Source organism: Cetorhinus maximus, chromosome 8 (genome assembly GCF_964194155.1).
Source record: "Cetorhinus maximus chromosome 8, sCetMax3.hap1.1, whole genome shotgun sequence".
Classification (NCBI taxonomy): Eukaryota; Metazoa; Chordata; class Chondrichthyes; order Lamniformes; family Cetorhinidae; genus Cetorhinus; species Cetorhinus maximus.
This window is the reverse complement of record NC_135886.1, coordinates 18,002,021-18,026,125: the sequence shown is the minus strand read 5'-3', so window position 1 is coordinate 18,026,125 and position 24,105 is coordinate 18,002,021. Positions and strand designations below refer to the sequence as shown.

At 40.4% G+C, this 24,105-nt stretch overlaps 1 protein-coding gene across 9 annotated transcripts in view; it reads left to right on the top strand.

Annotated features, from left to right (window-relative positions):
• The window catches only part of LOC144683474 (uncharacterized), a 43,123-nt gene that overhangs the window by 5,615 nt on the left and 13,403 nt on the right, over window positions 1–24,105 (top strand). For 5 of the 9 annotated variants that reach the window (XR_013577263.1, XR_013577262.1, XM_078546525.1 and 2 more), the window contains exons 1-6: window positions 285–383; window positions 2,392–2,631; window positions 5,617–5,720; window positions 9,438–9,583; window positions 12,544–12,645; window positions 14,399–14,939. Coding sequence is in view for 3 of the 9 variants with exons in the window: in XM_078546525.1 (XP_078402651.1) it covers window positions 285–383; window positions 2,392–2,631; window positions 5,617–5,720; window positions 9,438–9,583; window positions 12,544–12,645; window positions 14,399–14,939 (1,232 nt within the window). In the remaining 6 variants the exon portion in view is untranslated. Of the gene's footprint in view, window positions 1–284; window positions 384–2,391; window positions 2,632–5,616; window positions 5,721–9,437; window positions 9,584–12,543; window positions 12,646–14,398; window positions 14,940–24,105 lie in introns of those variants that run through there. The other 4 variants (XR_013577266.1, XR_013577265.1, XR_013577264.1 and 1 more) reach the window with 3 other exon arrangements.

Sequence of the window (24,105 nt, the reverse complement as noted above, 5' to 3'; positions counted from 1 at the left end):
TCAGTGTGACATCTATTCAAACAATAAAAGCTGTCATTTTCACAGGGGCTGACTGACCAGTTATTTGCTTTTATGTTTGCTGCATTTGTAGTTTCCATTTCTTATTTGAATTTCCTGCCTAAAAATTGTTTTGTATTGAAATGGGTTAATCAGGGGGCAAGACTTGTTTCAGTAGTGCCACGGAGGTTGGTTGATGAGTGCCCATCCAGACGAAGCGAAGTGCACAAGGAACACCCAGAGACTGCGTGAAATGCGTCAGGGCGGTGCAGCCCCCGCTTGGCATCATGGGCTATTTTAAAATGGCGGTGCACTCGAACATGACCGACCAGTCGGTCCCTGGTCTGCTAGCTGCAGATGGTGAAGAGGGCGACAGTTCGAAGCAGGTATCATGGGGTCGGCCAACAAAGCAAAGCAACCGGGAATTCCCCCCACCCATTATTCCAGAAGTATCTGTTATCCGTTGTAAACCGGCGAGCCGAGGCTCAGTTTAAATCAGGGCCTCGGCTCCAATGGACTGAAAGCGATGCGAAAGGTTTTTATCGGGGATGTTTACTTCGGATCTGTTGCGTGTTACACATTTCAGGGATGAAATAACACCTCTTAAAAATGGGATGGGATGGGAGGGGGGGTTAGGTAGTGCAGGGCCGCAGAACTGTTTACAAAGAGACCCGAAATGCCTGGCACCTTTACATAATAGCGGCTCCCAAGAATCGTTGTTTTCCTCTTTTGCAAATAAGATTAAGGATAATTACAAATGATCTTCCTTACAGCACTTTGTCTACACTACCCATTTAAATTTTTTGCGTCTGCGTCAAATCAAATATTTGTCATAGCTGAGTTGTATGTATTCTAATATCTATTTTAAGAGTAACTAACCCCAGCATGCTTTTGACGGATTGGGATTGGTTGTGACCCTAATCCCAATATGTTCTTGTAATACACCACCTAATGGCTAATTAGAAAGTAAATAATTTCGCAATGATGCTAAAGTATGACTTGTATTGCAGGTTTACACCTGTTGCTAAAATAATTTGCACTAATCAATTCCAGTGGTGGTCATTTGCTATAAGTCAAATGATTTTACTATTTAAGTATTAGTTTAATGGTGTTAGGAAGTGTCTTATGAAAAATAACTGGCAGGATGATCTATGTAATTAAGTTTATTAAACTTTCAAAGTGTGGAATGAACTCTGAAGCGTGATTGAGACAATCTGTAACTTGGTGTTACAAATTTTAAAAATGATTTTAGTAATGTGTTTGGTCATAGTGGTATAAATCCAACAAATTGTCTGGAAATTAGTGATTAAATTATGCTGATCAACTGCATGTCATTCACAATTTAAGTTACATGTGTTAGATATATATAATGCTTTGATTCAAAATATTTTGGTCATGGAAGTTAATCAAGTCCACAGATGTGGAGGTAATTGTAGAATTCAATCACCAAGATGTTTTTTTTTAAAATCCAGCCATCCTATGGCATAAAAACTGAATTTGGCTAATTCAGTTAGTAAAATACAGTGGTTCTGGAAATAGTTTGCAATTTGCTTAATGAAACATATATTTTATGCATCTTGGATCACACAAGCGAACTTTGATTCTTTTATGTTGATCTCCAGTGGACAAGCAAGTGCTCCTTTTGACAAATATAGTTATGTATAACAACCAAAAGAGTTTTCTAGTAAAAGTAGAGTTAGCAAATGCAACAAATCTTTATCACTAAGATAAAAGCAAAATACTGTGGATGCTGGAAATCTGAAACAAAAACAAAAAATAGCTGGAAAAACTCAGCAGGGTCATACGGACTGGAAACGTTAACTGTGTTCCTTCTGTAGATGCTGTCAGTCCTGCTGAGTTTTTCCAGCTGTTTTTGTAACTGATCTTTATCATTTTCTTATGTATTCTCATATTATCCCAAAGAGGTCTGCTTATTTTACTGATGTAGGAGTGCAATCTTTGTTAAGCTGCTCGGTATAATAAGCGTACAAGATAATTTTCATTTATGTGCTTACGTCTTGATTAATTGTTTACTTAATGCATTTAATTTTGAAGAGATAATTTTACCTTTAATTATTGATCCTTTTCAGGCATATCCTAGGACACCCTGTAATAATGCTGAAATGTACAGATGGGTGTTGGCAGGATATTGGACACAATTAAAGGGAAATATTGAAGGAAGTGATTGTGTACCACACTGTTACTGTTAATGTCAAGAAATGATTTGAAGCATTAGTAAAGACCAGTACCTTTGTACAAAGAGGAGCGGTGGTGAAACAATAGGGGTCCTTTTATTATAGAACATTCTAAATATAGTCATATTATACAGCATTGTCCTGTGCATTGAGGCATTTAATGAGAAGTGCTCATCATCGTTCTCTTTTTTTCTCTCAGCAGCTGGAAAATGAAAATCAGGTCCAGATGGATTTATATGATGATTTGATTAATGATATAATAGGGGTAAACAATGGGTTAAAGCCTGAAAAGGACAATTCAGAGCGCTCATCAAACAATGCAATTGTCCCAACTACTGCTGTTCCAAATAAAGCTGACCCTTCTAAATATTGCGTTCCGGATAAGGCTAATACACCCATTTATAAAAGGAAGGCTATGTTGATTGGAAATCTGACATGGGTGAGCATTACTTTTCGTGCCTATGATATGACTGCACGTGGTGGTACATAGATTAAATGTGCCTAGCTTAATGAAATGATGAAATGAAAGCTCTATATTTCAGGCACTTCACTGGTCAACTATTCCTAACATGAGAAAGCTAATTGTGAACAATTAAATGTTTTGTCTGTTGGTGCCTCTGGTTTATAAAGTAAAGATGGTATTGTTTTTATTATTGTTGGATATAGCATATTGTAAGGGTAGCTTTTATGAGTAGGTAGAAACTGAAGGATAAAATGGGAAAATTGATATAAAAAATTTGAGATGTTCAAGGATTGTTTTGACATTATAGAGGGAGACTATCGGATTGGGTTTGAATATCATCTTTGCACTTGTAGTGCTTGACCAGCATAGTAATTGGGGCATCAAAGTCATGCCCCATTAACATTTTCTTTGAGCTGTGGATACCAATGGACACCCTAATGCAGCTTGGCCCTTTTCATAGGGAGGGATAATCGACTGGCTACTACCTACAGTCAGTCAGCAGTTTAAAGCCTGTTTGCAAGGACAGAACAGTTGAGGAAGAGTTTTTTTTTGAGGGTGAGTAATGGTTGGGAATTTTGAAAGAATGTACCCGAGGAGAAAGAGCCACTTGCGATGTCAGTCTGTATTGGTCCAGGAAGGGAAGCTGAGTGGTCAGCAGTTTAGTGGGAGTGGAGTCAAGAGTGAATAAGGTGGATCTGATGGATGGGATAAGCTTAAGAGGCCACAAGGGCATAGGAGAAGAGGGTATTTTATTCAAAATTTGTTGGCGTGGTTTGGCCTGCTGGTCAATGGGAAGAGGAAGAGGCAGATGAACCTGGATTTTGTGGTCAGTGGTACAATAACTGCATTTGCCACCGAAATCTAGTAAATCTGTGCAGAAACTACTGTGATCCCAGTGGCAAGAACTTTGTTGGCATGACGGGAGGGTTCCCTCCCAGCAAGGATTGCAGCGAGGTCCAGCAGTGCAAGCTTGTTCAGGCAAAACTGGTAGGCAGTTGTGGGCATGCCTTACAGTCACTGCACTGCAAAAACTGACTTTTAAAAAAAAACTGCACTGAAAAGGTGTTGGAAACAAAAAGGCTTGGAAAATCTCACATTTTAGTAGACATTTTCCAAAATTAAAAATTTAAGCATTTATAAAATGTACAATAATTTTGATCATTTTAAAATGTTATACTTCAGATTCTTAACTTTTTAGAATTATGTTGTACTTTTTAACACGATTATAAGATTTAAAAAAAAAGTTTCATGTTAAATGTTGAAAAATAAATCTGCTTTGACTTGAAGAATGGTGTGGGCCTCACTAAGTATTCACAAATTGAGAGGAGACCCCTTATGCCTGAAAATACAAGTTTAAAATTGTAACTCTTTCGAGTTATCAACAGATCGCATGTAACTCTTTTGAGTACATTCACAGTTCTTGGTTTCCGGGAGTGGGACATGAACCCACAACCTTCTGATTCAAAGGCGAGGGTGCTATGAACTGAAGTTAGCGGGCAATTACCATTAGCCCAAATTGCCTTGGTTTCTTATTTGACGTTTCATGTAACGAACCCTGCAAGAAGCATTGATGTTGGCCCAGCTAAACTTAGGGTTAGTGCACATTCTGGAAATTGCTGGGCCTCTCTGATGTCCAGTAATGCTGAATGGTTTATGCTACTGTTCCTGCAAAACCTGGCCCAGTGTGTCAGTCTTGGTGATTAGAGCTCATTGCTCTTGTTGGAGTGATTATATAGAGGGGTGAATGTGTTAAGGAGATAATTGGTAGTTGAAAAAGAAGACCTTGGGGTGTTTTATTTCATCTCGCGGGTGATACTGCCATTGGCTTAGGTGGAGGACAGTGCAGCCTGATAACATATGGTGCAGTTCAACTAGATCTGGAATTGATGGCTAAAGTAGCTGAGTGCCTGATTTGATTAAGTTTGTGACCCTTGGACTTGGAATGAAGATGAGGACTATACTCTGGGATGGACCTGGATGGGAGAAGAAAGGCATCAAGCATTTGATGCCCTTCCTCAATGTAAAAGCAATATTGTGAGAATGGAGGGGCAAAGAACATGCAATTGGGAGTTAGAAAGTACTTTCTAAGTGTCGTGTAGGAGATTTTTTTTCTTCTTACACAGAAGGAAGTAGGTTTGGAAGGAAATGTTGGTGGGATGGGGGAAGAGATACATAGTGAGGGATACAAGGAAGTGTTTGGAACTGGCCTTGTCTGTGACCGAGATCACAGGAATAGAGAAGCCAATAACATACCAGAGGAGTAAGAGGAGAAAAATAAGTAATTAACATTGCAATTTCATTGTGTTTGTTTTGACAAGGTGGTTTGTGGAATGTATAGCCAGGTGAGGTGGCTTCAGAAAGAAGGAAGGCACTGTTACTTATGAGCCAAGTTTCAGTCAAAGCTGCACCAGCGCAATCATCCACAATAAGTTAATTAATGACCCTGCCTTGTTTGCAAGTACACAGATATTCATGAGGGAAATATGAAGGATAATTTGTTCTTCGGCAGTGATGAAGATGGCAATGGTAGGTGGGATAAGTGAGACTTGGAAGGTGCTTGAACATGGTCCCAAGTGCATGTAGTGTGCGGAAAGATCAGTGAGAGGAGAATGGGCTGTTGATTGTAAGTAGGTAGCAAATGGTAGCTTGATGTGCCCTTGGAAGAAGAATTGCACAAAGGGCTGCTGTGCATTTCATTCTTTTCAAGCAGGCTTGACTGTCTGGCATGTGTTTGTTTTAGTCTGTCAGATCTTTTGAGAATTAGATTTTGATAACTTTCAATAGTAATGACAAGAAAAGCAAATTGCTAGGTCTCATCTTGACATGCAAGGTAGATATGTTTAAGCAAATTAATTAACATCGAAAGCTGTGCATCTACGTAGGAGAATAGAGCAGCAAGTCTGCAAAACAGTGGAAAAGCTGAGCTATTTGTTCTAATTGCTGTATATTAATTTCTTACAGTGGACAACTGTTGATGACTTATTAGCTGCCATTCATTCTACTGGAATATATAATGTTGATGAAATCAAATTTTATGAAGTTGCAAAAGGTGGTCAATCTAAAGGGTAAGTAGAAAATTATATCAAAGCAGTGAACACTGAAATGATAGCAAGTCATTCAGCTGCTGTGGAGAAATGAGGCAAGCTAATGTTTTGGGTGCACACACCTTCATCAGAACTGAAGAAATGAAAGATTTTTTTAATCAAAGGGCTGAGAGGATAGTATGCACTGATGGAATAACATGTAATCTGTTTAAGAATAAGAGATTTGATTCTGACATGGTCTTTACACCAGACAATAGAAAGTAGGACTAAAGACAATGGAGGAACAAAACATGTATGAATTTGCATTAGCTGAACACTAAGCAAAAAATACAATACTGTACCTGCTAGAAATCAAGCAAAAGCTGAATTGTGAGAAACACTACATTTTAAAAAATTTGTTCATGGGATGTGGATATTGCTGGCTAGGCCAGCATTTAGTGCCCATCCCTAATTGCCCTTGAGAAGGTGGTGGTGAGCTGCTGCCTTGAACCACTGCAGTCCATGTGGTGTAGGTACACCCACAGCACTGTTAGAGAGGGAGTTTTAGGATTTTGAACCAGTGACAGTGAAGGAATGGCAATATATTTCCAAGTCAGCATGGTGAGTGGCTTGGAGGGGAACTTCCAGGTGGTGGTGTTCATATGTATCTGCTGCCCATGCCCTTCTAGATGGTAGTGGTCATGGGTTTGGAAGGTGCTGTCTCAGCCTCTGTGGAGATAAGAGACAAGTAATTATTTTGGACATGGATCCTTGATCAGAACTGGAAGATATTAAAATACTTAAAATTTGCAGCACAGAAACAGGCCTTTTGTCCTGGGGGAAAGTGAAATAACCTATTAAGTGCTTCAGTTCTCCATCTCCCTCTCTGACCTCTGTTTTTTACCTTTTACACTATTCCTTTGAAGCTCAATATAAACTTGAGGGACAGCACCCTATCTTTCTATCAACCACACTGCTGTCATATTGACTTTGTCAGAGCCTAACTATAGCTCCAATGTTCTCTCAGCAAATGATGGTGGTTATAGATGTTTCTGGAGAGTGGGGATGAAAGGAGTTGGTGTTTTTGAGAACTGTCTCGGAATGCTGTTGTGGAGGGCAATCTATCTGCTTAGTGTCGACCTCTTCTCCCAGGATCCTGGGCCACGGGAGATGACTCTGTTCCCAGTTTTTTGTGCTTCTGCTTCTATCTGGGCCTCAGTTATGCACACATTCTGTGTCTTAATAATTATTTTAAATTTATTTGACTTCTCTTGTGTTAATATCACTTCTGCCATTGAGCCAGCTTATGTTTTTCATAAAAGTACTTGCTGCCTCTTGCACGTGCATGAGATTATGTATGTTCCGATCTCCATAGAGACCGATAACTTAAATAATTCCAATTTACCAGTTACTAGCTGAAAGAATGACATGGCAAGATTTCATGTTTAAAAACTTTTACTGTAACAAGTGACTAAAATACTATTAACACAACACTTTTTGTAGGCAACTTGTATGCTAAATTACAGTTAGGAATATTCCTTTTTTATACTTAGCACATATCGCGCTCTCCACAAAATTACAGCCCTTATAAGCAAACAGTTTATGTTTGCCTCCAGTGGATTCCTGTATCCCCATTTCGCCGAGTCTCCAGCTGCTTCCTGGTCACCAGTACTGCAGAAGGCAATAGCAAACCACTACGGTGCTTTGCCAAGCATAATCATGGGCCAGTCCAATTGAAGTCCATGGCCACCAACATCCTCTTGGGGCATGGTACCTGAAGGAGGAGGAAGAATGCTAGAAGGCTAAGTAGTTACAACTCCAAGCAGTAATAAGTTGTTCTCAAATTCACTGTAAAGCTTATTCCTAACAATGCAGCCAAATGTTTCCACCATTCACAATTCCAGTTTCTCCAAAATGTAGCTATATTGTCTACAAGCATTCCAAAATGCAGTACCTGTTTTTCCTTGCCCAAACCATAGTACATTTAAAAAAAAAAATTCACAAAGCATCCAGCTTCATTTCGTTATGTACAACATTGCAAATTTGGAAGCAAGATGCATCAGCCCTCCCACCAACAGGGTCAAAAATTAGGCATCTTAGGGATTGGAAAAGACTGGTTCTCTGGCTAACCGTAGATTTCAAAAAATGTAGTATGAGCTCTCTTTTATTACCTTTCCTCCTCTGACATAACCATGTGTTTTGCCAGAAAAAAAATCTTGTTCCCTCTTAAATTCACTGAAATTGTTTGTTTCCACTGTACTTCCCCTGGGCAATGCTTTGCACATTAGTCAGCCTCTCTGAAGTAATGTGGGGTCATATCCATTGTTGGTAGAGAACTTCACCTGTTGCCAGTGCATGTTGCAAAACCAGTTAAATTACCTGTGTTTCTTTTTTCCATTCATTGCTTTTGGTGGATAGAAAATTGTAGGGAAGAAGCCTGCAATTTTATGATATGTTGTGGTGGGCCAGTTGCTGATATAAAATTTTGTGTAGCTGGCAGTATCTTCAAAGTAAACGTGCCAAATTCATTAAGGCCAGCTGCCACAAGATCAGTCAATTTACAGCTAGCCAGCGCAAAGGTCTTGTACTACCAAAAATCTGGTCTAAATATAAAATAATCTAGAGAGAGTTTAAATTTTAATGTGCAATAATTTTCTGTGGCAGTAGATAAAACAGCATTTGCTGTTAGTTAAACTTGCCCTTGCACATTTGTGTAGCAAGTTGCTGAAAGTGTGTTTTGCAAGGGAAACAGTGCATCTGGGATCTGAGTGGACAGGATAAACAGCTGCATCTCCTTAATCAAGTCAAAGGATTATGAATTGTGAAAGGCCTGAGAAGAAAATGTAAATTGTAAGGTGCGCAATGTCAAAGTACCAAGAGAGGAATGGAGGGAAAGAAAACTTTGATAGAGAGTTGAGGGAAAAGTTTAACAAAAATCTTTTGGTTTAAAACTAGACAACTGAAAAATCTCCCACTAACAATTAAAACCTGAAGGAATGAGACTCCATATTTGTAACAGTTAATTTTTAGTGTCAAAGAGGCTGATTAGAAGTAATTAATACTTTTCATTCGTTTAGAAAGGCACACTCATTTGAAATAACTGGACTTAACATCCTGTGGCACGTTTGGCTCATAACTATTGTCCAAATACAGCAACTTCATGATGTTCATTTCATTTCAGTGGTGAGGATTGCTGTTCCTCGTGAAGGTAACAGCAGCTCGACCAACCACTTTTGACCACACATCTGCTCCTCATCTGAAGTTGTTTGTATAATTTTGCACGTGAATAACAGCGTGTGCCGTTAACCTCAACATTATCATGACAGCAAATTCTAGCCTGTTAACTACTACCTGAACAACAACTTTCTTTTATGTAGCTTCTGTAACTTAGAAAAAAAAGTTCCAAGGCAGTTCACACTCAATACCTGTTCATCTCAAAAGAAGATTTAAGGAGAGATGATCAAAGGGATCTGTTTGAAGGAATGATTTGGGCGTATGCAAGGTTTTCCAGAAAATGAGATCTAGGGGACTGAAGGCACACCTCACAGGGATGGGGCAAAGGGAGAGAGAGGAGTACAAAGAAAGGCGAGAATTGGAGGAATGAAAAGCAGTGTGTGTTGGAAATTCAGCTGAGTTCATATACATGAATCATAAATGAAACATTGCTCTCTGTCTCATGCTCTTAAAAAGAAAAAGTGGTGCACTATTGTCATTAGATTTCTTATTCTGGATTTCAAAAATTAACCTTGTGTTTTGTAGGTTTGTTAGTGTGAAATTGTTTTCTGATTGTGACGTACAAAGACTGTTCAGAACTCTTCCAAAGAAGGAAGTTCATGGAAGGACCCCAGATGTTCGGCACTTTACCGCAGCAAATTACCAGTATTTTGAAACACAGTTCATAAATGGTGAGTTTTCTGAATGCTAAACATTGAAATTCTGGCCAGCTGGCAGTTTCTAGAATCTGGCTGTTGACTAGGCTCATAGAGCTTTTAATTCCAGAATAATATTAGACTTACTGTTTTACTTTTTTAGGAAAACTACCATAAATAAAACACTATCTCCCAGAGCTTTTCCCATAGCACAGTGATAGGGCTGCAGCCCATTTAACTTGGAATTTTATGGCTGAGTTTTTAAATTTTAAAGTATATAATTGCAATAGACAGAGTTCGACTCCTCTCAATTCTAATTTATTTTTGACTCATTTAAGAATGAATATTGTAATTTTCAATGTCCAGCTTAAGTTAGTAATACGCTCATTTCTGGGTCAGAGCTTATTATTTTGAAATCCATAAGAGAACTTGAATAGATTGCAGATTGACACTCCTGTGCAGTACTTGGAGCGCTACATGAATTTGTTAAACCAAGGCCCTGCCTATTTGTTCAGGTGGGCATTGAAAAAATCATGACACAATTTGTAAAAGATGGGGAGTCTACCTGATATCTTGACTATCCCTCCCTCATCCAGTACCATTTAAGAAACAACTGATCATCTCACTGCTGTTTAAAGGATGTTGTAGTTTTAGAATGTTTGCTCTGCTTGCTTATATAAGATACTACATTCCAAAAATGTATGGCATGCTGTGAGATATTGACAGTGTGATAAAGCACATATATAAGCATGCCTTCTTAAATGTGGCTTAACGCTGGTTGAAATTGTACTTGTCCCTGTTGTAAAGCCTAACCAATGTGAAATTAGCAAATTAGAGGTTGAATTCTAAATCTCTGAACTAATTGTTCAGCTTGCAAGTTATGTTGCATTTGTATCATTAAACCCAGCAAGTTATCCATAGTGTTGGCTATGATTTAATACAAAATTAGGTGTGATCTGGCTTGTGGTTGTGTGCCACACTCTTATTCATTCATGGAGTATGGGTGTCACTTGCAAGACCAGTATTTATTTCCTATACCTATTTGTCCTTGAGAAGGTGGCGGTGAGCTACTTTCTTAAACTGCTGAAGTCCATGTGATGTAGGTACAGTCATGGTGCTGTTAGGTAAGAAGCTCCAGGATTTTTGCCAAGCAACAATGAAGCAAGAGAGCTATATATATATTTCCAAGTCAGGATGGGATATGACTTAGGAGGGGTTTCCATGTGTGTGTTTGCCCTTTCTGTTCCGGGCGATAGAGGTTGCGAGTTAGGGAGGTGCTACCGAAGAAGCATTAGTGAGTTGCTACAGTGCATCTTGTAGGTGTACGTGCTGTAGTTGTGATGTACTGATGGTGGAGGGAGTGAATGTTTAAGGTAACTTGGACAGGAGAATTGCAGGGACCAATCTCAGACTGGCTCAGATCATTCTAGCCACCTTTCCCGACTGCAAAGAGAGTTGGATACTAGAAGACCTCCAGGTAATCTCTGGCTTGCTTCCCATGCCATTTGCTGGTCAAGCTAAAGAGTGCAAGATGAGGCCTCTCAAGGTGTGGCTACAGGGGTGGTTCAGGAGGAATGGATTTACAAGTTTAGGCAGAAAGAGAGTAGGATTAATTCACATTGTTGGTGCAGAAACAGAAGGCTTAATTGGAATAAATAGTGAGAAAATACTAATAAATGAGAAAGGGAAAGAAAAAGGTTTTGAGGTTAGGTGGGGATGGAATTGCAGAAGGAGCAAGTGATATCAAATTAAATGAAAACTTGCAAAAAAGAGTAAAGGTTCATATTGCAAAGAATTGGAGTTAGCATTTAGTAGTAATTTTGTGAATTGACAAAACATCTAAAACAAAATTGGAGAGTTTAAAATTTTAATCAATTTGGAGGGATATGATATTATAGTCATAGAGATACATGTAGGGTTGAGACAGGATTGAGAACTTTAACTCCTGAAAATGCTAACAATTAGGAATATTGATCAGGGGAATAAAATGGTGGAATGAAAGATTCTATGCTTAAAAACTTACATTCTACTGCTATGACAGTATGAAAGGGTAGTCTAGAAGGTTAAATTAAGATAGAATTCAGGTGAATGGAAATGATCAATTGTCTAAAATTACAGGTCATTAAGTAGTGGAAATTTGATAAAGGGAGAGAATATCTTAATTTGTTGTCCCATGCCCCTTCGACAACATTTCCCTCAATCTCAAACATTTTTCTTTCCCTTTTTATCTGGTAATATTTCCTCATTTTATTTATTTCAACTTTGTCTTCTGCTTCTTCTCCAGTAGTTTGTTTAAAGTGCTACAAACAGGAGTAAGGTAATCTCCAGGTTATCTATTTTTAGTGATGTTGAGGGACAAATAATGGCCAGGACACTTGGGATAGCTGCCTTGCTATTCTTTGAATAGTGCCATGGGATTTTTTAAGTCTGTTTGAGATTGCAGAAGGGACCTTAGTTTAACATCTCATATAGGACCTAAAGACTCCTGCTACAACAGTGCAGTGCTTCCTGAGTACTTTAGCCAAGAGTTCTGCATTCAACTATCAGCCTAGATTATGTGCTTAAGTCTGTGGAGTAGGACCTGAACCCATAACCACCTGATCCAGAGGCAAAAGTGCCATTAATGAGCCAATGTTGACACACACAATTTTGTGTTCAGTTTAGGGCACCTTGCTTCAGGAAGGAGGACAAGCCTTGGAGAGGGTGCAGCAGATATTCATTTAGGCGATACCAGGAATGAGAGGTGTTAGATACAAAGAAAGACCAGAGAAACTGAAATGGACTTCACTAGAAAAGAGATTGAGAGATCTGATATGCTCAGAATTGAGAAGTTTTGATGAAGCACATATTTTCTACAGGGAAGCAGCGATGATGACATCTTGAGGGACAAGTCAGTACATTTGAAGCAGCTGTATAGGGAAAGAGCGAAGTGGGATTAGTTATGGTTTGTTCGTTGTATTTCTGTTACTATTTAAGGTGTCTTCTGCTTTTTACAGCAATGGAAAAATCAAAGTTGCATTCGGCAAAGAGTGATATATTTGATCCTGATGCAAATTGCAAACAATTTGCATTTGACCCTTTAGAAGAAGGATATCCAGGTATGTTTAACCAATTTGAATATTCTCATACCATTATTTTACATGTCTGTCATGCTCATGTATACACCCCAACCCATATTTTAATTTGTTTCCACTTACCAATTGCTCTCCGTCTCCTGAATGCATTGGCTGCTTGCTGGCCTTGGTTCCACGGATACTGTTTATTTTCACTGAGTTGCCCAAATGATTATTTACGGGTGAGCGTTGACTACAGATGTTTAAAGGCTATTTAGTCCTGGAAGTATTGCAGCCAGGCAAAATCATGCCCTCCTGCCATAACACATGTGCTGCAGGATATTGATTGAGTTGGAGCATTGGCTAATTTTGTACCAGTATACCTTTGCTCTGACCAGGATCAATAAACTGAGTATGGAGTATGAAATAACCCTAGTATTTCCCATTTTTGTATAGTTACTCTCTGGATGAAATTGCTGAGCTATGGAGAATGCTTCTCCCTGCCCATCTAGTTTCATATGTTCTACTCAATTCCATAGTCATCTGTTGTGTTATTGAATACTTTGTGTGGCCAAATCTGCCCATCAACATTTTTCTCAAAAGAAAGTGGAAAATTGCAATTGGTTATGCTTCATAGCCTAACGGTCAATAAGTGGTGATAGTAAATAATTTTGAATGTTTTGATCCTGTGATTATTTGGAAGATTTAAAGATGTAATTTAGAACATAAAATGGCATGGGATGAGAAAAGATTATTGAATCAATGAACTGAATAGCCAAATTTCTTCTAGTACAATTTCTCTTATTGTTTATTTAGTCTACTTTAAAAAAAAAACTGCCAAACTATTAATAAATGGCCCTATATAATTGGTATTATGGACTAATACATTTAGCAATGGTACCTATGCACTCAATTTACATGTTAGAATGGCTAAGGTCAATATAAATACAACCTTCTATACATCTGTGGTACATACGATATCTTAAATGGCCATCTATCGCCAAAACATCTTTTCCTAGAAATTATCAATAACTTAATTGGATTTATACAAAGTATTTAATTTTCACTAAATTTGTGCATACATTGGAACCCTTTTTTTTTTAACAAAAGTTAAATTTAAGAGCCGGTTAAATGCAGGTGTTCTTTTCTTCTCCCTAAATAACATGACTGCACAGAGCATAGAAATGGCTTTTGTGGAATATTCACTTGGCATACTGCTAATAGATGAACTTGCCTCATCTATTGATTTATTTTCCTTTCCTCGCTCCCTTAGGAGCAATACCCCCAGTACTTGTGTATATTAGATTAATACTGGTAAAATCAAATTATGATGGAGTTAAAGCAAATTAACTTTTAAACATTTAGTATTATAATTTCAACATAGCTGTCGGGTGAAATTGACTTTCAGTGCAGGGTGTTCCCGGGTCCCACTAATGGAATATATCTCGCCTGTGATCTGTATTTGTAGAAGTGTATAGTTGAATTTATTTTGTAAATCAAATCAGTGAGCGTTTTCACATTTGCTGTGTTTGAATTGTCAGGTAGTCTTGGATGAGTGTAAGCCAGGGTAAGTTATATTGATGAGTTAAGAAGTTTATTTGGTTGAATGGTATATGTTAGGAGCTCTGATCTGAGTTACTATGTAGAGCTGAATGTTCTGTATTGCTAAGGATTGTTTACATGAACTTGTTGGAATATTTTAATGCGTTAACAAGAGCTATTATATAATTAAGGCAATATTTGGTCAACTTTTCATTTAGATGTTACAAGGATTTTCTTTTTTCTTTTTCTTACAAAGCACCAATTCCATGGCAGATCCAGCAGAAGTTTTCACCACATATAAATCTTCGTTCACTGACAACGGATGAAACCATTCCACCTTTTCCACCTTTCCCACAGCCACCAGTTAGAGCACTCACTTCAGCTGTTGAAACTAAACTCCAGCATGGTTCTGCATCATTTTCTCCCAATTTATTGTTACCATACTTAACTTCATTGGCAGCACCACCTACGAACATCCCAGAACCAGTTCTTAGTGTGTTTCCCAAGTTTTTCTTTCAATACTTAACTTCATTGGTAGTACCACCTCTGAACGTCCCAGGTCCAGTTCTTGGTGCATTTCCCAATTTTTTCTTACGGAGCTTAACTTCATTGTCAGTACCACCTGCGAACATTCCAGCTTCAGTTCTTAGTGGACATGGACAAAGTCAGACATCGCAAGTTGCTTGTGTTGATCCTGTGACATTAATAACACCAAGCACGAGTCTTTCTATCTTGGACAGTAATACAACGACTCCTGTGTACAGTACATGCTATAAGGATTGCAGATTACCAGGAAGGTGAGAATGTGGATGCTAATTTGTGTGTTAAATTTGTTTATCTCCTAACATATGTTTTACAGAATTGAATTAGGTTTGTAAAAGCTGGAGGACACTGTTGCTTTCAAACATTGTTCTTATGCAGTTGGAGTGCCATTTTCTGTCCAGTCAATCATTGTTGAAAAATATATGCACAAACTTGAGTCTTTCACAATTTATAAAAACTTAAGTTAGAGCCATGATTTAACATAGAATGGCTCCTGTTCATGCACACATTTAATTTTTGTAGTGAACTGTAATGGGTCAGAACAGTTTTATAATAGCGATAAGTTGTTGCTAAACCAAATTTTGATCGCTTTACAGAATAACAAGGAACACAAAGCATACTCTTCAAAATACTTAAAGGGTTGGCTTGTTTGAAACCTGTTTTTATGTGCTTGTATTTGTTGAAAGTAATTGTGAATGTAGCTGACAAACATTAGGAAATGATCTAAAGTTGAAGAAAAGCTTGGAAGTAGATTTGATTCAATTCTATTTCCTCATATCAGTTGCGATGTGTTCCTGAAGTTGCTTCTAGGAACACATATTTTAAAGTAAAGCAGTGATGGAGAATCCTAGAATCTTAACAGCACAGGAGAAGACCATTCAGACTGTCATAGAAACTAAGAGCAGGAGTAGGCCATTCAGCCCTTCGAGCCTGCTCCGTCATTCATTATGATCATGGCTGATCATCCAACTCAATAGCCTGCTCCTGCTTTCTCTCCATACCCTTTGATCCCTTTCGCCCCAAGAGCTATACCTAACTCCTTCTTGAAAACATACAATGTTTTGGCCTCAACTACTTTCTGTGGTAACGAATTCCACAGGCTCACCACTCTCTGGGTGAAGAAATTTCTCCTCATCTCAGTCCTAAATGGTCTATCCCATATCCTCAGACTGTGACCCCTGGTTCTGGACTCCCCCACCATCGGGAACATCCTTCCTGCATCTACCCTGTCTGGTCCTGTTAGAATTTTATAGGTTTCTTTGAGATCCCCCCCTCATTCTTCTGAACTCCAACGAATATAATCCTAATCGACTCAATCTCTTCTCATATGTCAGTCCCGCCATCCCAGGAATCAGTCTGGTAAACCTTCTGCACTCCCTCTATATAGCAAGTACACCCTCCTTAGATAAGGAGACCAAAACTGCACACACTATTCCCAGGTGAGGTCTCAATTGCAGTAAGACATCCCTGTTCCTGTACTCGAATCCTCTGGCTATGAAGGCCTTTTGAAGGCAATTTGCCTTTCTGATGAAGTGTCATTCGGACTGGAAACATTAACTGTGTTCCTCTCCGCAGATGCTGTCAGACCTGCTGAGTTTTTCCAGTGATTTTTGTTTTTGCATACAATTTGCCTTCTTTACCGCCTGCTGCATGCTTACCTTCAGCGACTGGTGTACAAGGACACCCAGGTCTCGTTGCACATTCCCCTCTCTCTCAATTTATAGCCATTCAGATAATCTGCCTTCCTGTTTTTGCTACTAAAATGGATAACCTCACATTTATCCACATTATACTGCATCTGCCATGCATTTGCCCACTCACTCAGTTTGTCCAAATCACACTGAAGCATCTCTGCATCCTCCTCACAGCTCACCCTCCCACCCAGCTTTGTGTCATCTGCAAATTTGGAGATATTACATTTAATTCCCTCATCTAAATCATTAATATATATTGTGAATAACTGGGGTCCCAGCACCGATCCCTGTGGTACCCCACTAGTCACTGCCTGCCATTCGGAAAAAGACCTGTTTATTCCTACTCTTTGTTACTGTCTGCCAACCAGTTTTCTATCCATCTCAATACACTACCCCCAATCCCATGCGCTTTAATTTTACACGTCAATCTCTTATGTGGGACTTTGTCGAAAGCTTTCTGAAAGTCCAAATAAACCACATCCACTGGCTCCCCCTCATCAACTGTACTAGTTGCATCCTCGAAAAATTCAAGTTGATTTGTCAAGCATGATTTCCCTTTCGTAAATCCATGCTGACTCTGTCCGATTCTGCCACTGTTTTCCAAGTGCTCAGCTATTAAATCTTTTATAATGGACTCTAGAATTTTCCCCACCTACCGACGTCAGGCTGATTGGTCTATAATTCCCTGTTTTCTCTCTGCCTCCCTTTTTAAATAGTGGGGTTACATTAGCTACCCTCCAATCTGTAGGAACTGTTTCTGAGTCTATAGAATCTCAGAAGATGACCACCAATGCATCCAGCTGTTTGAAAGAACTGTGCAATTTAGTCCCACACCCAACTTTTTCTCCATAACCCTGTAGATGATTTGTCTTCAAGTAAACATCCAATGGCCTTTTTAAAAATTGCTATGGAATCTGCATCCACCATTATTTCAGGTTATGCATTCCAGATCCTAACAATCTTGTGACAAATTCTTCTCCTTTTACCCCCATTTTCCTTTTCTGCCAATTAGTTAAAATTTGCGACTTCTGGATATTTTTAAATTCATTCATAGAGTGTGGACATTGCTGGCCGGCCAGCATTTATTGCCAATCCCTAATTGCCCTTGAGAAGGTGGTAGTGAGCTGCCTTCTTGAACTGCTGCAGTCCATGTGCTGTAAGTATGCCCACAGTGCTGTTAGGGAGGGATATATTTCCAAGCCTGGATGGTGAGTGTCTTGGAGGGGAACTTCCAGGTGGTGGTGTGACCATGTGTCTGCTGCCCTTGCCCTTCTTCTAGATGGTAGTGGTCATGGGTTTGGAAGGTGCTGTCTCAGGAGCCTTGGTGAGTTGCTGCAGTGCACCCTGTAGATGGTACACACTGCTGCTACTGTGCGTCAGTATTGGAGGGAGTTAATGTTTGTGGATGTGCTGCTGATCAATGGGCGGCGTTGTCCTGGATGGTGTCAAGCTTCTTGAGTGTAGTTGGAGCTGCACTCATCCAGGCAAGTGGACAGTATTTCATCACGGTCCTGACTTGTATCTTATAGATTGTGGACAGGCTTTAGGGAGTCGGGAGATGAGTTACTTGGCTCAGGATTCCTAGCCTCTGACCTGCTCTTGTTGCCACGGTATTTATATGGCTAGTCCAGTTCAGTCTCTGGTCAGTGGTAACCCCTAGGAAACAGGCCCACTTACCAGTATAATCTGTCCCCTAACTTGCCCTATTAAACTCATAATTTTGGATATCCCTATAAGGTTCTCCCTGCCCCTGCCCTAAAGAAAACAGCCCCAGCTTCTCCAATCTCTCCACATAACTGAAAACTCATATATCCACGGTATCACTTAGTAAACCATCTTTGTACCATTTTCAAGGCCTTGGCATCCTTTCTAAAGTGATGTGTTACAAGTTCTGGATACTAATTCTCCAGCTTTAGTTTCACCTGTGATTGGCCAATAGCAGCAACGTGTATTTGTATCATGCATTTAAATTAATAAAACATATCAAGGTGCTTCACAGAAACATTCTAAAACAAAGTATGACACTGAGCCTCATAAGGTGATATTAGGTCAGATGACCAAAAGCTTGGTCAAAGAGGTAGGTTTTAAGGAATGTCTTAAAGAAGGAAAGTGAGGTAGTGGCGTAGGAAGGATATTGGGGAACTTGGGGCCTAGGTGGCTGAAGGCCACTCATGGAGGAGCAATTAAAATCGGATGCTCGAGTCCACAACTAGATGAATTCAGGTATCTGAATGTTGCAGGACTGAAGGGGATTACAGATATAGGGAAGAGCAGGGCTGTAGGAGGAACTTGAAAATGAGGATGGGAATTTTAAAATGAAGATGGTTCTTTGCTGGGAGACAATGTAGGTCGGTGAGTACAAGAGTGATAGGTGAATGGGACTTGGTATGAGTTATGTGGTGCAAGTATCCCACATCCATGAACTGCTTTATGAACTTGTCCTACAAGAGCTTATAGTGTTTGTGAATTTCCCTCTCCCTGTCCCTGTGCATTTTCAACCCCCTCAAGATATTACCATGGGCAGCAGAATTTTGGATGGCTTCAAATTCACAGAGTAGAATGTGGGAGACCAGCCAGGAGTGCCTTGGAATAGTCAAATTTAGAGGTAATAAAGGCATGAATGAATGTTTCAGTAGCAGATGAACTGAGACAGGGCGAAGCTAGGCAATGTTAGAGGTGGAAATAGGCAGTCTTGGTGATGACATGAATGTGGTCAGAAGCTCATCTTGTGGTCACATAGAACCATAGAAGGAGGGCATTCAGCCCATCTAGCCCATTTAGGTTTCCTGTGGAACAATCTGGTCAGTCCTAATCCCTGCTCAATTTCCCCGTACCCTTGCAATTTTATTCCCTTCATGTCCATCCAGTTTTCTTTTGAAACCCTCGATTGTTTCTGCTTCCACCACCCTTGTGGGCAGCAAATTCCAGGACATGACATCAAGATTGTGAACAGGCTGGATGAGTCTCAGACTATTCCCAGGGACAGGGAAGGAGTCAGTAGCTAGGGGATGGAGTCTAGAGGTGGCTCTAGCCTCCCCAACCAATATTTAGTTGGAGGAAATTTCTGCTTTTCCTGTACTGGATGGTGCTTAAGCAGTCTAATAATTTAATGATAGTGGAGGAGTCGAGAGGTGGTGGTCATGAGGTAAAGCTAGGTATTGTCACACTATATGTGAAAACTAATACTGTACTTTCAGATGAAGTCGCTGAAGGGGCAGCATGTAGGTGTGAAATAGGAGGGGCCCAAGATAGATTCTTGGGGCTACCAGAGGTAATGACGCAGGAGTGGGAAGAGAAGCCATTGCAGGTGATACTCTGGCCATGATTATATAGGTAAGAATGGAACCAGATGAGAACAGTCCTATCCAGCTGTAAGATGGAGAACTGTTGGAGGAGAATGGTGTAGTCAACTATGTCAAAGACTGATTGCAAAGAACAAGGAGGGATAGTTTATTTCTCTCAGTCATATAGCATATCATTTGTGACTTTGATAGCTGTTTCGGTACTGTGGCGGAGGAAACCTGATTGGAGGAATTCAGACATGGAGTTCCAGGAAAGATTGGCATGGATTTGGGAGATAGCAACACCGTTCAATGACCTTTTTTAAGAGGAAAAACAGGTTGGAGATGGGGCAGTGGTTTGCAAGGTTGGGTTAATGGCTTTTTTTTAAGGGTGGGGTTTGAAGATGGTAAATTGAACAAAGAGGGACAACATCTAAAGTGAGGGAAAGCTATTGGCTTTCAATAAAAAAAATAATTAACATGGGGATGATGAGGGGGAGTTACGTGGTCAGCTCTTTAGTGGGAATAGGATTGAGAAGGTGGGTCCAGTGAACAAGCTGAACTTGGAGAGGGCATGATAGTTAGAAGATATAAGCTGAGTTCTAGACTAGGGCAGTGAAAGTGAGCTAGTGGAAGGCAGGGACCTGGGAGAGGTTTAAATGGTTTTGATCTTGGTTACAGATCTGACCTCCTTGCAGTTATTGTTGGGGATGAGAGTGGAGGAGGCGGGAGAGGGCTTTACAAGGGTTGACATGACGTTTTGCATATAATGCCCTATATCCGCTATTTACAAAAGCAAGTATCCCACATCCATTAACTGCTTTATGAACTTGTCCTACAAGACCTTATAACGGTTTGTGAATTTCCATCTCCCTGTACCTGTGCATTTTCAACCCCCTTAGAATATTACCATTTGGATTATGTTATCTGTTTTTATTGCAAAAAGCATCACTTGACACTTCTATTAACTTGCATCTGCCATAAGTTTGGCAATTTCACAAGTCCCTCCGAAGTTTGCTACTGCCCCGCTCACTATTTACTACATTACCAAACTTTGAAAGTTTGCTCCTGTTATCCACTTCCAGGTCATTTTATTTGTAATGAGAGAAATATGGTTTCATGGAGCATCCCACTGCCTATGTACTTCCAGTGAGAAAAATATCCATTCACCTCTACTTTCTGCCTGCTACCCCTTCGCCACTATGTACTCAAGTTACCACCATTCCAATTGCTATTTTTCCACTAAGTCTGTTATGTAGTACTTTATCAAATGCCTTTAGAAGACCCTTGTATACAACATTACTGCACTGCCTTAATCAACTGTCTGTTACTTCATCAAAGAACTCAAGTTGGGTTAAGTCAGCAACTATTTTTCTCTTCACAAATCCATGCAGGTTTGTCTTTTATTAACCCATATTGCTTTTTTATTGATTCGCTCAAAGGATGTGGCTTTGCTGGCTGGGCCAGCATTTATTGGCCACCCATAATTGCTCTTGAGAAGGTGGTGGTGAGCCATTGCCTTCAGCTGCTTGCAGGAATGTGGTGTAGGTATACCCACGGTGCTGTTAAGAAGGGAATTTGAGTATTTTGGTCCAGTGACAGTGAAGGAATGGCAATATCATTCCATATCAGGATGGTGTGTGACTTGGAGCGGTGCTTGCAGGTGATGGAGTTCCCACAAATCTGCTGCCCTTGTCCTTCTAGGTGTTAAGGTCAGATTTGGAAGGCGCTGTCAAAGGAGCCTTGGCAACTTGCTGCAGTGCATCTTGTAGATGGTACACACTGCTGCCACTGTGGCAGTGGTGGAGGGAGTGAATCTTTGAGGTGGTGATGGGACGTCAGTCAAGCAGACTGCTTTGTTCTTCATAGCGTCAGTCTTGTGTTGTTGGAGCTCCACTCACTCAGGCAAGTGGGGAGCATTCCAACACACTCTTGACTTGTGCCTTGTGGATGGTTTGGGGAGTCAGGAGGTGAGTTACTCTTCACAGAATTCCTAGCCTCTGACTGCTCTTGTAGCCACAGTATTTATATGGCTGGCCCAGTTCAGTTTCTAGTCAGTGGTAACTCTCAGAATGTTGATAGTGGAGGATTCAGCAATGGTAATGCCATTGAATGTCAAATTGTGAGGGTGGTTAGATTCTCTTATTGGAGATGGTCATTGCCTGGCACTTGTGTGGTGAGAATGTTACTTATTACCCCCATGCCTGAATGTTGTCCAGGTCTTGCTGCATATGGGCTTGGACTGCTTCAATATCTGAGGAGTCATGAATGGTACTGAACGTTGTCCACTCGTCTGCCAACATCCCCACTTCTGACCTTAGGATGGAAGGAAGATCATTGAAGCAACTGAGGATGGTTGGGCCTAGGCCATTACCCTGATGAACTCCTGTAGCAATGTCCTGGAACTGAGATGATTGACCTTCAACAACCACAACCATCCTCCTTTTGTGCTTGGTATGACTCCAGCTGGTGGAGAGTGTTTTTCTCCTCCCTCTCCCTCTTCCTCTTTTTTTCTTTCTCTCTTTTTCTTTCCCCCCGCCACCACCACCACCACCACCCAATTCTCATTGATTCCAGTTTTGCTAGGGCTCCTTGATGCCGCACTTGGTCAAATGCTGCCTTGATGTCAAGGCCAGTCACTTTCCCATCACCTGTTGCATTCAGCTGTTTTGTCCATATTTGAACCAAGGCTGCAATGAGGTCAGGAGCTGAGTGGCCCTAGCAAAACCCAAATTCTGCATCAGTGAGCAGATTTTTTGCTGAGCAAGTGCTGCTTGACAATACTGTCACTTTGCTGATGATCAAGAGTAGACTGATGGGGCAGTAATTGGCTGGGTTGGATTTCTCTGTTTGGAGACCAAGTCCTGTCTTCAAATTGGGTTGCCAGGTTGGATTTCTCCTTTTTTGAACAGGGCATACTTGAGCAATTTTCCACATTATTGGGTAGGTGCTAGTGTTGTAGCTGTACTGGAACAGCTTGGCTAGGGGCATGGCTAATTCTGGAGCACAAGTCTTCAGTACAGTTGCCTGGATGTTGTTAGGGCTCATAGCCTTTGCAGCATCCAATTCCTTCAGCCGTTTCTTGATATCACAGAGTGAATCAAAGACTGGCAACATGCTGGAGACCTCTGGAGGAGGCCAAGATTGGCATTTCTGGCTGAAGATGGTTGCAAATGTTTCAGCCTTGTCCTTTGCACAGACATGCTAGGCTCCTCCATCATTGAGGATGGGGATATTTGTGGAGCTGCCATCTCCTGTTGGTTGCTTAATTGTCCGCACCACTTATGATTGGATGTGGCAGGACTGTGGAGCTTTGGCCTGATCTGTTGGTTGTGGGATCTATTAGCCCTGCCTATCGCATGCTGCTTCCACTGTTTGGCATGCAAGTGTGTTGTAACTTCACTAGGTTGGCATCTAATTTTGAGGCATACCCTCCTTGCAATTTTCTTTAAATCAGGGTTGACCCCTGGGTTTATGATAGAGTGGGAAAAATGCCAGGCCATGTGGCTACAGATTGTGGTTGAACACAATTCTTCTGATGCTCCATCGGCCTCATGGATGCTCAGTTTTACGTTGCTAGATTAGTTTTGAAATCTATCGCATTTAGCATGATGGCAGTGCCACACAACCTGATGGAGGGTATCCTCAATATGAAGACAGGACTTTGTCTCCACAAGGACCGTGTGAGTTGATCATTCCTACCAATGCTATCATGGACAGATGCTTCTGCAACAGGTAGATTGGTGAGGTTGAGGTCAAGTAGGTTTTTCCATCACCCAGAAGACCCAGACTAGCAGCTATGTCCTTCAGGGCTTGGTCAGTAGTGGTGCTACTGAGCCACTCTTGGTGATGGACATTGAAGTCCTGCACCGAGAGTTTATTCTGGGCCCTTGCCACCCTCTCCGCTTCTTCTAGGTGGTGTTCAACAGACTTGCTTTTAATTCCATATTTATTAATTGAATTTAAATTCCACTAGCTGCCATGGTGGGATTTGAACCTCGGCCTCTGAATTACTAGTCCAATGACGTTTCCACTGTGCCACCACCTTCCTCAAAATGAGAACTGATTTTATCCTTGACGGTGATCTCTAGTAATTTTCCCACCACTAATATTGGACTGATTGGTTTGTGTCCATGTTGTCACTCATTTTATTTTTCATTCCATGGGTCTTATCTTTGCTGACAAGCCTAATATGTGGCACTTTATCAAACCTCTTTTGGAAGTCAGTATACACCACATCAACTGCATGGCCCTCATCAACCCTCTGTCACTTCATCAAATCGATTATTTGAACCCTCTTCAGAAACTCTTCTCCCTCATTGCATTTTTGCTATCCCAGTTTATATTGGGATAATTAAAGTCTCCCATTGTCACTACTCTATAGTTTTTGCACTTCTCTAATTTCCATGCAATAAGATCCTCTATCTTTTCCACTAGTTGGTGGC